The sequence below is a fragment of the Heterocephalus glaber genome, unplaced genomic scaffold, assembly GCF_053883595.1.
Source record: "Heterocephalus glaber isolate CG9 unplaced genomic scaffold, H.glaber_assembly_v1.0 deba00000122, whole genome shotgun sequence".
Classification (NCBI taxonomy): Eukaryota; Metazoa; Chordata; class Mammalia; order Rodentia; family Bathyergidae; genus Heterocephalus; species Heterocephalus glaber.
In genome coordinates this window covers 46,986,369-47,000,141 of record NW_028258138.1, presented here as the reverse complement: position 1 = coordinate 47,000,141, position 13,773 = coordinate 46,986,369, and the positions used below count along the sequence as shown (strand labels likewise).

Genomic DNA, 13,773 nt, shown 5'->3' with positions numbered 1-13,773 from the left:
GAAAATTGAATCTTATTTAGATAAATTTTTATTTAAATAAATGAATTAAGAATATTTTAATTTTATAAAAATTATACAAGTTAGTATCAGTTCCCCCTTTTGAAATTTATTAGTACATGTTCACAGTGCATAATGATTACATTTACTGTAGGGGATTTGTACAGGTACATAACACATTTCAATTCTCTTTTTTCCCCCTCCCCTCCACTCCTTTTTTATTTCTCCAGTATCAGATTCATTTATTTATCTTATAAGACCTCATAAAGTAAATTATCATATATGCAGATTGAAAACCAGATACTGTGTCTCAATTTTTTTTTTTTTGATACTAGGGATCGAACTAGGGTCCTTGCGCTTGCACAGCAGGCGGCAAAACCACTGAGCTAAATCCCCGGCATTGTCTCAATTTTAAAGTTTTGAAAGACATAATAGATATTCTGGCACATCCAGGGGTAGAATGAAATTTTTTATTTGCTCTGATACAAAAACAATGTCACATTAAAATACCTTTTTTCCTAACCTGCACACAGTCCCAGTATAGTCTCATTTAAATGGATTAAAAATACAATCTGAGAATTTTCATACTAAACTGAAGGATTAAAGTTTAAACAACCAGTATAATTCAAAAGGAGAATTACCTTTAGTCTTTAGGTTCTGATTCTCTAAAGCTTCATTCGCATCACTATGTTTAAACATTTGAAGTTATGCAGTGAGATAGGTTTGTTGACAAAGCAGACCTGCAATGACAACTTCAATACACTTTTCTTGGGCTGGAAATGGTAGGAATTAAAGACTAATACCATCCTAAGAAGAAATATCTGTGGAAGGGAGGTAAATGGTATGGCCAGAGGTGTGTGTGTGTAGAACAAATGTTCTCAGAGCCAACAAAATTTGCATATACAGAAACTTAATAATTCAGCTAGACAACAGAAAATAAAATGATATAAGTAAAACCCTAATAATTAAAATGTAAAAATAAAGTGCTCTCAGCATTAAAATAACTGCACATTATTTCAAGTTCCAATCTCTGTATGGTGAAGTAGTACGATATTAACTGATGAGACAACACAGTGATTCACATTTTGAACACACACTATGGCAGTCTTTGAGGTGACAGGATTGTCTGGAGATGTGAGAATTATCAAAGCCCAAGAGTAAATATTCTTTAATAAACTAACCTTGTGTATAAATACTTTCCCTTTAAATATTTCTCCCTGCTTTATGCTAGTGTCTGTCATCACCTTATTACTCACTGATGTCTGATATAGTAGACATTACTGAAACTCAGTGTGAAAGGATCTTGTGAAAGATAGGCTAGATTTTATGAGATTGGTGAAGGTGTTGTTGGAAAAATGCTTGAACAAAATGTATGGCCCCAATGATAAACAAGAGCAAGTAGAGTTAGTGTGATTAAAATATAAATAAAAAGCAGAAAGGTAAAATATTAAAATAGTCAATAGACAGGAATTTATACAAAATGAAGTAAGTAGGGGTTTTGGGAAAACTCAAGGGTTTTTTGGATATTTTTCACAAAATTGATCTGTCATTATTTTTACTCTCTTTCCTTGAAATTAAAAGTTAAATGGTGCATAGTTATCATACTGTAACCTGGACGTGACATTTGATTCACTTTTCTAAAATTAGTACACATTTGTGATCACAAGTATTTGATTAAATATGAGACAAAATATTTATTTCTATTTATGCTAGTTTTAAAAAGCAAAGTTCTAATCAACCCTTCTCTTCTCTACCTACTATAAAATACCAGTCAAGGGCCAGGGATTTAGCTCAGTGGTGCCTCCCCCTGCCTTGCAAGTGCAAGACCCCGAGTTTGATCCCTGGTACCAAAAAAAAAAAAAAAAAAAATTAATCCCTGGTGCCAAAAAAAAAAAAAAATTTAAAAAATTAAAAAAAAATGCCAGTCAAAATTTTATAAGGATTTATTTCATGAGGATTGTTTCTCCCTGTGACCAGTGAGTAATCCCCAGATGAAGCTTCTTTGTAATTCTATTTGCCCAATCACCATTTCTCCATTTCAGAATGTAGCATGAGCAGTTCAGATTTATTGTTAATTTAAAACAGAGACCAGAGTAGTTCAGCAATGCCAACATAGATTATTCTGGAAATAAGAAGTGAGCTAGGAAAAACAGAATATCAGAGGCGAAGAGCTGTTTGATGAGACTGGGCTTTGCAACTTAAATTCTCACAGGATGTTCTGAGAATGAAGTGGGATGACACTTAAAGACCCAGGGATACATACAAATGTGGAGACATACAAACAAAAAGAAACTTAAGGATGGACCCATGAAAGAAAGTCCTGCATTATACTTTTATTTTCTGGCATCAGAGTTACAACAGTGATGCCCTTCACATATGTGTGGCCCCAGAAAAAAAGATCAAAAGAGTATATTTACAATTTATGGGACAACAACAAGAGAGACCAAGTCAAAAGAATTTAGGTCTTGTAGACTTGGGATAGTCACTTTGGCAGAAAATCAGTGTAAGTTGGGGACTACAAATGTAGATATTAAAGGTGATAGAGGCATGAAGAGATAACCAGAGGGCCAATGAGGACCCAACATCATAAAGGCTCACTTGTAGCATGACACTTGCTACCTCAAAGCCCTGACAGCAAGCAGGGACCTACACATTTATATGCAACTCTGAAAGAGTGGAGGTGAGGCTAGACAAATCCTACATGGATGGGTTTAAATGGAAATGGTGATAGAAATATTGAAATGATTCAGAAAAATTGAAGTCAGGTAGGATAGGGATTGTTGGGGCTCACAAAGAGAAATTATATATCATATTCCTTCATTAATGAATTTGGGAATTGAAAATGTATCTACTTTCCTAGGGCTTTTTCTGCACAGACTGCACATGTTCATTAGGTATGTGAGGTCAGCCTCTGTGGCTGGGTAGTCCGGCATGCTGCTGCAGCCTGACAGTTTCCTTTTGGGTATATAGTCATGACCTCAGAGCATCAAGAATGGATGTGGAAGGAGGAAATTTTATGTTATTTTATGTGAGCTCTTGATCCAGAAGTTAGGAATTAAAATTTTGGCAGTGTACTATTATTAAAGGAAATGAAAAAGTGGTGTTTGGCAACATATATCCCAGCACCTAGAACAATACTTCCACATATGAATATCTTAAAAATTAGCTGGTGTCTCCTCTCTCAGATAGGGCCAGAAGGAAGCTTGGCCTAAGTCACTGAGAAGGAGGCTCCTCAAACTGTACATGAGGTTTGACTGCTTGTCTAGAACTTTATGTTATACTACATATGCGTGTACATCTGGGGCTAGGTAAACTCTCTAAATTAACTTCTCTTGAAATGAACAATATATATTTAAGTGTTTCACTCCATTAAAGCTTCAATTTGGAGATATAATATTCACCTCATTTTCTCATTACCTCTATGGTAATTATAACAGTGTACTTTCAAGCCTATCAAACTACTTCTTCCAAATAAACTTGCCATTAATTTGATGCTAATAGTTGTAAATGCCTTTATTGGTTGAAATCTCTTTCTTTCAGCTTACCTGGAATGCTCATTGTGAAACAGTTAAAGTGAGCTTGTTATAAATATTTATGCAATAGTCATTTGTATTTCTAACTGCTGGTTTTGTTGTTGTTTTTGAAGCTGTTTCTCACATGGACTAAGACCAGGAGCTTGGGTATATGTTGTTGTTCCTTGAATCACTTCAAAGTTTGGTGTTTTTGTCATTTTGTGTTAATATTTGGTACAGATTACCACTTTTAAGAGATTTTTCTATGTATATATTGCTGTTTAATATGAATGCATTTTGTTACATTGATATATTTACATACAATTTATGCATTTCCCCTGTGTAATTTTGTGTGGAAGGTTTTGCTGCTCCTAAACAATTAAGCTATTGTAGATGTTGTTTGTTTAAAATTTCTTGAGATTACCTTTTTAATCAGAATTTTTTGCAAGGCACTTTTTACTTCCTTATTTCTCAGGCTATATATGAAAGGGTTTAGTAAGGGAACTACTATTGTAAACAAAATAGCAGCTGGTATATCTTCATCACCTTCTTCAAGCAAATTTGGTCTAATGTACATGAAGAAAAGAGATCCATAGAATAATGAAACAGATAAAAAGTGGGATGCACAGGTGGAAAAGGCCCTGACCCTTCCTCCTTTAGATTTCATTTTGAAAATAGTTAAAAGACTATAGAGATAAGATATTAAGACACTACTTATTGTGAAGACTTGAATTGAACCTGAAAAGACAAATAGTACCAGTTCATTGATGTAAGGGTCAATGCAGGAGAGTCTGAACAAAGGAAGAATATCACAGTAAAAGTGGTTGATGTGAATAGACCCACAGAAAGCTAACCTAAACAGAAGCCCTACGTGAATCATGGAGTGCAGATTTCCAGCTATGAAGGTCCCTGTTGTCATCTGAAGGCAGAGTCTCCTTGACATCTTGGTGTGGTAATGCAGCGGGCTGCATATGGCCATGTAGCAGTCATAGGCCATTGCTGCCAGAAGAAAGCAATCTGCAGTTTCAACAGTGCAAAGAAAATAAAATTGTGCCATACATTCATAGAGTGAAATCCTTTTGTCCTCAGTAAAGAAGTTCTCTAACATCTTGGGAGAAATAGCGCAGGCACAACAAGAATCTTCAAGAGCCAGGTTACCCAGGAAGATGTACATTGGTGTGTGAAGACTCTTTTCTTTTGAAATCAGTATCACCAGATTGATATTTCCTCCCATAGTGATCAGATAGATGGCAAAGAACACCACAAACAGAAGAGTCTTCAGATCTGGGTGTTCTGAAAATCCTGTGAGGATAAACTCAGTTTTCATGGTATGATTTTGTCCCATCATTCCTGACGTCTATGAAAAAATTTGAGAAATACGTTACTAGTTTATAACACCCTTCAACTGCTATTGAGCTCTCTCTGATTCAAAGGTAGAAGAGCATCTTCCATAACGTTTTCCCATGGCACCTGGACTTTGTCGCATGGCCAGTCTGGAGCAGAATCCGTTTTTCCAGTCTATCACCTACTTACCTATTTATTGAATATTTCCCCAGTATATTTTCAAGGTAAATTTCAGATTTAAGGAACACAGATTGCTTTTGAGTTCTTGAGAGAAATATTCAAAGTAAAACCTTGTCAGGTAAAGCTGCTTAATACTTTCAGTGTCAGCAAATAAATTAGTATTTCCAAATGATTTTAATGAATGTGTTTAATGACTGTGTGTTTAGTGATTAAGAATGATTAAGAATGTTGTGTAAAGATGGGGGTAATGGCCCACATCTATAATCACAGCAGTCTGGAAGGCTGAGACAGGAGGCTCAAGACTTAATGCCTAGGCCAGGCAATTTAATGACTTAGCAAGACTTGGTCAAATAAACAAAACAAAAATAATTTTTTAAAAGACATATAACTGAGAATATAGCTCAGTGTGAATGCTCTGCCTTCAATACATAGTGAAAAGTTTAAAACACTATTATTGTCCACCAATGTTTATAGTAGTACTGTACATAATAGCCAAAAGGTGTAAAAAACCCAAATGTCCCTTATGAATGAATAAAGTCATATATATGTATTACATTTATAATGGAATATTATTCTTAAAAAGGAATGAAATTTTGACACATTGACCATAGATGAACTTTTGTGCTGAGTGAAATTAAGTAGACACAAAGAGCCTATTTTGTTAGCTTTTGCTTACTTGAGGTATCTAATGTGGTCAAATTTATAGAACTGGTATATGAAATATTGATTGTTGAGGGGGTTGGAATGGGGAGGTGTGGTTTAATTTGGAAAGATATGTTTTTCAGTTTGAGAAGATTAGAAATATTTCTGGAGATGGGTAGTCTTGATGGTTGTGCAAAAATACAAATTTACTCCATGACATTGAATTATATGCCTAAATATGTCTAAAATGGTAAATATTTTGTTATGCATATTCTAGCACAATAAGAAATTTTTAAAAGACTATTTTCACTTGAATGTTATTTATAATTTACTATCTCTAATTTTATTGTAGTATACAGATAAAAATACACATTAGGAAAAGGAGGGTATTTATAAAGTATAGAACACTGGAGAGGGTAGTAGAGAAAGAGAGCTGGAGGGAAGCAAGGAGAAAGAGACAGAAAGGAAGAGAAAGGAAATTAAAAAGCCAGTTCTAAAAGCCTTCTTAATTATTCAGAATATGACATGTATACAATGTAATATTATTCAGGTGTTCATATGCATAAATAAATTTAGATGCTATTAAAAGAAATTTGAGATATCCTAAAGGTTGAAAATTGATAAGCTCATATATATATATGTGTGTGTGTGTGTGTGTGTCTAATATTATGGATAAAATCAACTGTCAAACAAAAATTATGAGATTATTTCAATAAAAGAAAATTTCCCTCATTTTTTTGTTAAAAAACATATCAGTATGAATAATTTCTAGAAAACAGGTGAATGGCAGAAAGAGAAAATCCTTAAAAGAAATACAACTTTTTAATAAATCAAATATATTTGACTTCATCACTAATCAGAAAAATATTATTCAAAACACCTCTGTGATGATTTTAATTTTACTTAACAATGTAACAAGTTTTTAAACAAAAAAAATTTAATGTTCTCTACAATACAATGAAATGGAAATATCATTGCATTTCTGGTTGTCATATAGCTTGGCAGAATCACTAGAAAATTATTTGGTAATAGATTAATGAAAATTAAACGTTTATATCTTTTGACTCATAATGACTTTATTTTTCTAAAAGAAATTAGAATTCTTCTTATAATTATATTGAATTTAAAAGATTGGTTTGAAAATGTAGTCTTTACTCATATACGTTTTTTAATACATAGGAAATGCCCTGCACAAAAAGTTTTATTTTTTATTTTTCTATTTTGTATTTTAACAGAAAGTTTTTATTCCATTTCATTGTAGAGGATGACAATCCATTTCACCGTATTATAAATTGTATGACAAAGTATAGTATTCAAACAACTCTCAAACATTTTATTTTATTTTTTGTACCAGGGATTGAACTTGGGATCTTGCACTTGTGAGGTAGGCAGAGGAACCACTGAGCTAAATCCCCCACCCTTAAACATTTTACTTATCTATTGTAAAACTCTGTTCTAATTTTTGGTAAATTTAGTTTCCTCTTGAATTCAGGAGCAGTACAAATGAATAACATTTATTTCTCTGTGCTTTTACAAGCTTTATGGTAAAGGGAAGATTTCAAGGATCTTAAAAAATAGAAAAACCAGAATTGTTAGGAACAAACATAAATAACTCAGAAACAAATATTGTTTTAGCAAAAGTACATTTTAAATTCTTTCTTACCTGGATTTCCCTGATGAGAATTTTATAGAGGCCAGTTGTTTGCCTTAGGTTAGCTGTTAAAGCAGGTCCAACAATAAAACCTATCTTCTTGATCATTTAGAAGAATATTTCTTCAAAGAGGTTAATGGTAATATTTATTGGTAGAGAATGATTTAGATATTTATGATAATTCTAAGGTGATTTACTTGGTATTGACATCAGAGCATAGCCTGGGAAATCAAATCTTCTGAGCGAGGAAGCCATACTAAATTGAAATGATTGAATGTATCCTTTGAGACCTAAACAATAGGGACATACGTGTTTCTACAGAGATTGTAAGGACCATGTTTTTATTTTATGTGAGTTTATATCATTTATCCTTATCACCAATGTCAACCTAATATACCAAGTGAGAAAGAAACATTCTTGCTGTATTGGTCAGCTAAGGCTTTATGGAGAATGGGAGCTGAGTTAGATCAGCTAACTCAGGGGAGAAAGTGGTATGGCATGAGTAGATGTTTTTAATGGCATAATATAATTTTTAGAGTCTTCTTTCGAAGTTATAATATCCTTAATCTTTTTTCTTAGTTCCTAGAATATTTAATATTTTTCTTGCAAATCCAGAAGCAACTTCTTCAAATTTTCCTTTCCCTTACAATACTTTGTTATTTAGCATTTTTCATCATTTATAGTGTCATGACACTCCAGTAGACATCAATCTTATCTCATTTTAGTTAGTTTCTGTTAGGTTTCCATTGTTATGGTTTATATCTAAAATGTTTCCAAAAAGGCTCATGTATCAGAAGTGAGGATTTTGGAAGGTGATTAGATCATGGGTGCACTGACTTCATCAGTGAATTAATCAACTGATGAGTTCATGCTGAATGTGTTGTTAGGTGGTAGGGCCTTGTTGCAAGAAGTAGATCACAATGGACAAGCTGTTGGGGGTTGTTTTCTGTCTCTAGTCCCTTCCTCTCTTCCTGGATCTCTTGCTCTCACTCTGCTTCCTAGATGCCATGAAGTGAGCAGCTTTCCTCTGCCATGACGTTTCTGCCTTGGAGTCAGCCTGTCACGAACAGAAATTCCTGAAGCTATGATCCAAATCAACCTTTTTTTAATTTCAGTTGCATATGTCATGTAATTCTTCCCAGTGACAGAGAGCCAATTAATACACCATGACTATAATCAACTTATAAACAGACAAGTTTTATTTTGTCCCAGAGCTTTAGAGGCTTCATTCAATGATCTATTGGCCTTCTTGCTTTTTAAAAAAACTTTCATTTGCACATTTATTTATATAAACATTCACATATTAAGTCTTTCATTCATGCATATTCTCATTCTTTCTTTCTCAGATAAACACCAATATAATAGTAATGTGACACCCCAATGTCACGAATAGATAGATCAAATAGACAAAAAAATCAACAAGGAAATATGAGTTGAAAAAATTTTCAAACAAATGGTCTTAATAGATATGAATAGAGTATTCCATCCAACAACAAAAGAAAACATATTCTTCAGCAGCACATGGGACTTTCTCTGTAGCAGAGTACATACTAGCAAATAAAGCATGTTTAATTGAATGCAAAAGAATCAAAATTATCCCATGCATATTATGAGATCATAGTGCAATTAAATTAGAAATCAATGGCAAAAGAAACATAAACTATGCAAACACATGAAAATTAAACAATACAACAATATTCTCTTGAATAATTAGTGGGTTACAGATGAAATTAAAGGAGAAACTAGTTTCTGTAATCAAATGATAATGCTAGTATGACATACTATGGGATGCAAAGAAGTCCTAAGAGGAAACTTCAAAGCAGTGAACTCCTACATTAGAAAAACAGGAGCTTAAATAACCTAAAAATGCACCTCAAGGTCCTAGAATATCAAGAAAAATCCAAGCACAGAGCTAGCATGAGGAAGAAAATTATACAAATTAGAGCAGAAACTAATAAAATTAGAACTAAGAAAAATACAAAGAATCTATGAAGAGCTCATTCCTTGAAATATTAAATAAAATAGACAACATCTTAGCTAATCTAACCAAAGTAATGAAAGAAAAGACCTTAGTCTATGCAATTAGAAATGAAAAATGTTAAATTATAATGGATTCTGTGGAAATCCACAAGATTATTGATAACTATTTGCAGAACCAGTTCAACAACATAATGGAGTATTCAAATGAAATAGATAAACTCCACTACCAAAGCTGATCCAAGAAAAAAATCTAGAATAATTCCATATTAGTCAAAGAAAGTGAAGAAGTAATTTTGAAAAACTACCAAGTAAGAAAAGCTCAGGACCCAGTGGTCCCACTGCCAAATTCTACAAAGACTTTAGAGAAGATCTAACATGAGTACTCCTCAAATTCTTTAATGAAATCGCAACAGAAGCAGTATTCTCAAAGTCATTCCTGGAAAGTAAGCATTACCCTGATTCCAAATCCAGAAAAGTACCCAAATGAAAAAGAGAACTATGGGTCAATCTCTTTAATGAACACAATAAGACCTGTCAGCAGAATGCAGAAAATCATCAAAAAGATCATATATCATTACCAAGTAGGATTCATTCCAGAGATGCAGGGATAGTTTGGGGTATGAAAATCAATGTAGGTGTATTAGTTGCAAGGTATATTACTTACAAAGACAAAAATTGCATGATCATCTCATGGATGCAGAAAAAGCCTTTGACAAAATCCAGCATCCATTCATTAGAAAAACACTAAGGAAAACAGGAATTGAACATCATAATCTCAACCTGATAAAAGCCATCTATGACAACCTAACTGCCAACATCATATAGAAGCTGAACGCTTTCCCTCAAAATCAGGAACAAGACAAGGATATCCACTATCACCACTTCTGTTTAATATAGTTCTTGAAACATTAGCTAGAGCAATAAGACAAATAAGCAATAAGAGAAAGAAATAAAATGAATACAAATACTGAAGGTAGAAATTAAATTATCATTATTTACTGATGATGTGATCCTCTACCTAGAAAACCCCAATAACTCCACCGAGAGTCCTAGAAATAATATTCACATTCAGCAATGTATCAAGATACAAAGTCAGCACTGAAAAACCAATAGTGTTCCTGTACATGAATTACAAAGTCACTGAGAGGGAAATTAGAGAAATAATACCCTTCACAATAGCACCAAGAAAAATGCAATTCTTAGGAATTAATCTATCCCAGGAAGTAAAAGATCCCTACAATTAAAACTACAGTGCACTGATAAAGGAGATTGAAGAGGATATCAGAAAATGGAAAAATATCACCTATTCCTAGATAAGCAGAATCAATACAGTCACAATGGTCATACATTCAAAACTATTGTACAGATTTCATGCAATATCAATCAAAATACCAATAACCCTCCTCACAGAACTGGAGAAAGCAATTCTAAAATTCAAATAGAACCAAAGAGACCTAGGATAGCAAAAGCAACTTTGGACAACAAGGGCAAGGCAAGAGGCATTATAAGTCCAGACTTCAAGTTATACTACAAAGCTACAGTTAAGAAAACAGCATAGTATTGGCAAGCAAACAAACAACTAAAAAAAAAGATTTGTGGATCAATGGAACAGAATAGAAGATACAGAAACAACTGTAGGCTATGCCAATCAGCTATGTTTTTCTTGTATGGAGCATATTGTTGGATCTTGCTTCTGGACACATTCTGCCAGTCTATTTCTTTTGATTGGTGAATTGAGACCGTTAACATTGATGGTTATAACTGATATGCATTGACTTATCCTTGTCATGACTTTTTCCTATTGTTGGATTCTCCCTCTTTGCATTTAATTTCTTGTCTTGCCTGATGGATTCATTTTTCTGGGCTTCCTGGGATTGTGACTCTCATTGTCTTTTCCTAGGATATTGTTTAAAATTTTTTGGAGTACTGGTTTGGTATTCATGAAGTTTCTAAGGTGCTCTTTATCATGAGAGTATCTTATTTCTCCATCAATTTTGAAAGATAGTTTTGCAGAGTACATCAATCTGGGTTGGAGGCTGTTTTCCTTTAGGGTTTGAAATATATCTCCAAGCTCTTCTTCCCTTGGGGGTTTGCATTGAGAAGTCTGCTGTGCTTTCCTTTGAATGTGATTTGTTTCTTTTCTCTAATTGCTTGTAGAATTTTGTTTTTCTGTTGGGTTTCTAGAATTTTGACTATTATATATGCTTAGGTGTAGATTTTTTTAATCATGGCTGTTGATGTATATGCCTCATTTATCTATATGTCAAATTCTTTCCCCCTGCTTGGGAAGTTTTCTGCCATTACTTCTGTGAATGGTTTTTTAAAATGTCATTTGTGCTATCTCCTGTTTCTTCATTGACTGATCAGTTTTATGTTATTCTTCTTTCCATCATCTAGCAGCTGCTGGATTGATTTTTCAAGGTCCCTTGCTATTTTTAAGAAATCTTTCTTTTCCTGGTCACTAATCATAATCCTGCCTTCCATATCTGATATTCTTTCTCCACTTTGACTCATTCTGGTGCATAGTTTCAATGGCATTTTAAATATCCTAGATATCTGTTTGCATCTGTTTTATGGATTCCATTTGTTTCCTATGCTGAGATTCCATCATATTTCTCAGCTCCTCTATTCTTTTTTTATCTGTGTCTTCTCTAGAGTTATTAATCATGTCTTTCACTAAGGACACAACCTCTGTTGTTATCTGAGAAATTATTTCTGATTTAATTTTTTCCAGATCTTCTTTCATTGTCAGTTCAGGAAGTCTAGGTAGTTGAGTTTCAGATTGTTCTGTTTCATTTCCCCATGGGATTGCCTTAGGTGATCTGAAGTCTGGTTGTGAGACTTGTTTAGGTGTCTTCTCATTTCAACTTGTGCAGTCAGCTGTGCCTTTATTGCAGTGAATCTTTGCTCTTCTAGTAGGCTTCAATTCTCAACAAGCCTCAGAGAGGCCTTCTCTCTGCTGCTTATCATTGTGCCAATCCCTGGGTTCAGAATGATGACCTTCTGGATTCCCCCACTGGGCTGTTGTCCAAGTGGGCTTCTGGCTGGGGCCTTTGCACCCTGCACAGCGGTTTTCCACTTGGGCCTTTGGCTGAGGCCTGTGCACCCAAGTTGCTGGTGTCCAGGTGGGGTCCCGGCTGGGGTGTGTACTTCTGAGCAGCTGGTTTCTGGGTGAGCTTCAGGCCCCTTCTTGCTTTTTGTCTGTTGTATACAGTCACATCATGGTAGAAGCATATGGCAGAGGAAAACCACCCTCCTCAAGGCTAGGATGTAAAAGTAAAAGAGAGGGTAAGGAATGGGCTGTGGCCTCATTATTCCTCTCAAGAGCATGCCCCAGTGAGATGAAGAACTCATACTAGTACCCACCTCTTAAAGTTTCCATGACTTTCTAATAACCCTAGTAGAGGCAACAAGACTTTAATGTTGTGATCATTTATTGTGGTATGTCAAGTTACCTTGAGTAAGAACTGAAGAACTGATTAGAAAAGCTCTGGTGTGTCATAAATGATTGACATATAAGCCACAAACTGAGGATGGAAGACTCCACCCCACATGTAGGCACCAAATATGCTCTTGTAGCCTTGACAGAAGAAAAAGGAAAATCAGAAGGAAGTTTTCCTCTTTTGTGGGGAATGGATCTCTGGTCTTGGCTGTTGCCTTTGGGCATAGTACAGTCTTCAGCCTTACAGTATAGACTCTGGTGTCCTGACACAGACTTACAGCAGTGATCATAGGAAGCATTCAGGTTTTGGCCCTTTGACAGCTACTGCAGTTCTTTAATGCACAGATGACAGTTTTGGATTCTATTGCTGCCAATTCCTCAGACAGCCAATGAGATTCTTCCTTTTCTGATCCTGTAAGCCTGCCCAATAAATCCTCTGTATACTTGTACATTTTAAAAAAATATTGACACTTTTGCTCTGCTGAACTCTAACTAACATAGACACTTTGGTCTTTGGTGGATTTGGAAGGTCCAAACTAATTACTTATCTTGATTTTCTAACTCTTTCTCATTTAAACTCATTGCATCTTCTTGTACTATCCCTAAAACAAGCATTTCTATTCTTGATTCTTTGAATAATTAATTTTCATTCTTCATTTTGGGCCTTTTTCTTTATCTGTATTACCTCTACCATGTCCCTTTATTTAGCCTAATTCTACCCTTCTTTTAATGGTCATCTCTAGGTCTACCCAGTTTCCCTAAGACAGATACATCTGTCTTCATATCAACTTCCCAAGACCTTGTTACCTACATCCACCTCTCAAGTCTCAATATTTGCCTTGAATAGTCCTATTGCCTTTCATGGATGTAAATCTTTTCTCTCTCAGCTTGGTTACAATATCACTGGTATCAGAATTGTATATCTTCTGAGGTATTCTATGAATATACAACAAAGAACAAAGTATAGTAAGATTCCTGCCCTTGGAACTCAAATTAGCGAGTGAAAATTTTAATTAAAGACCACA

General features: G+C 34.4%; 2 protein-coding genes across 5 annotated transcripts in view; one reads left to right on the top strand and one right to left on the bottom strand.

Annotated features, from left to right (window-relative positions):
- Cldnd1 (claudin domain containing 1) overlaps positions 1 to 13,773 on the top strand; it is a 232,139-nt gene that overhangs the window by 64,948 nt on the left and 153,418 nt on the right. The gene's annotated exons all lie outside the window — the stretch shown is intronic.
- LOC147830414 (olfactory receptor 5K1-like) lies at positions 3,889 to 4,858 on the bottom strand. Its single transcript, XM_087214189.1, has one exon. It carries the CDS (start codon positions 4,855 to 4,857, stop codon positions 3,889 to 3,891), a length of 969 nt encoding a protein of 322 aa, XP_087070315.1. The 5' UTR covers position 4,858.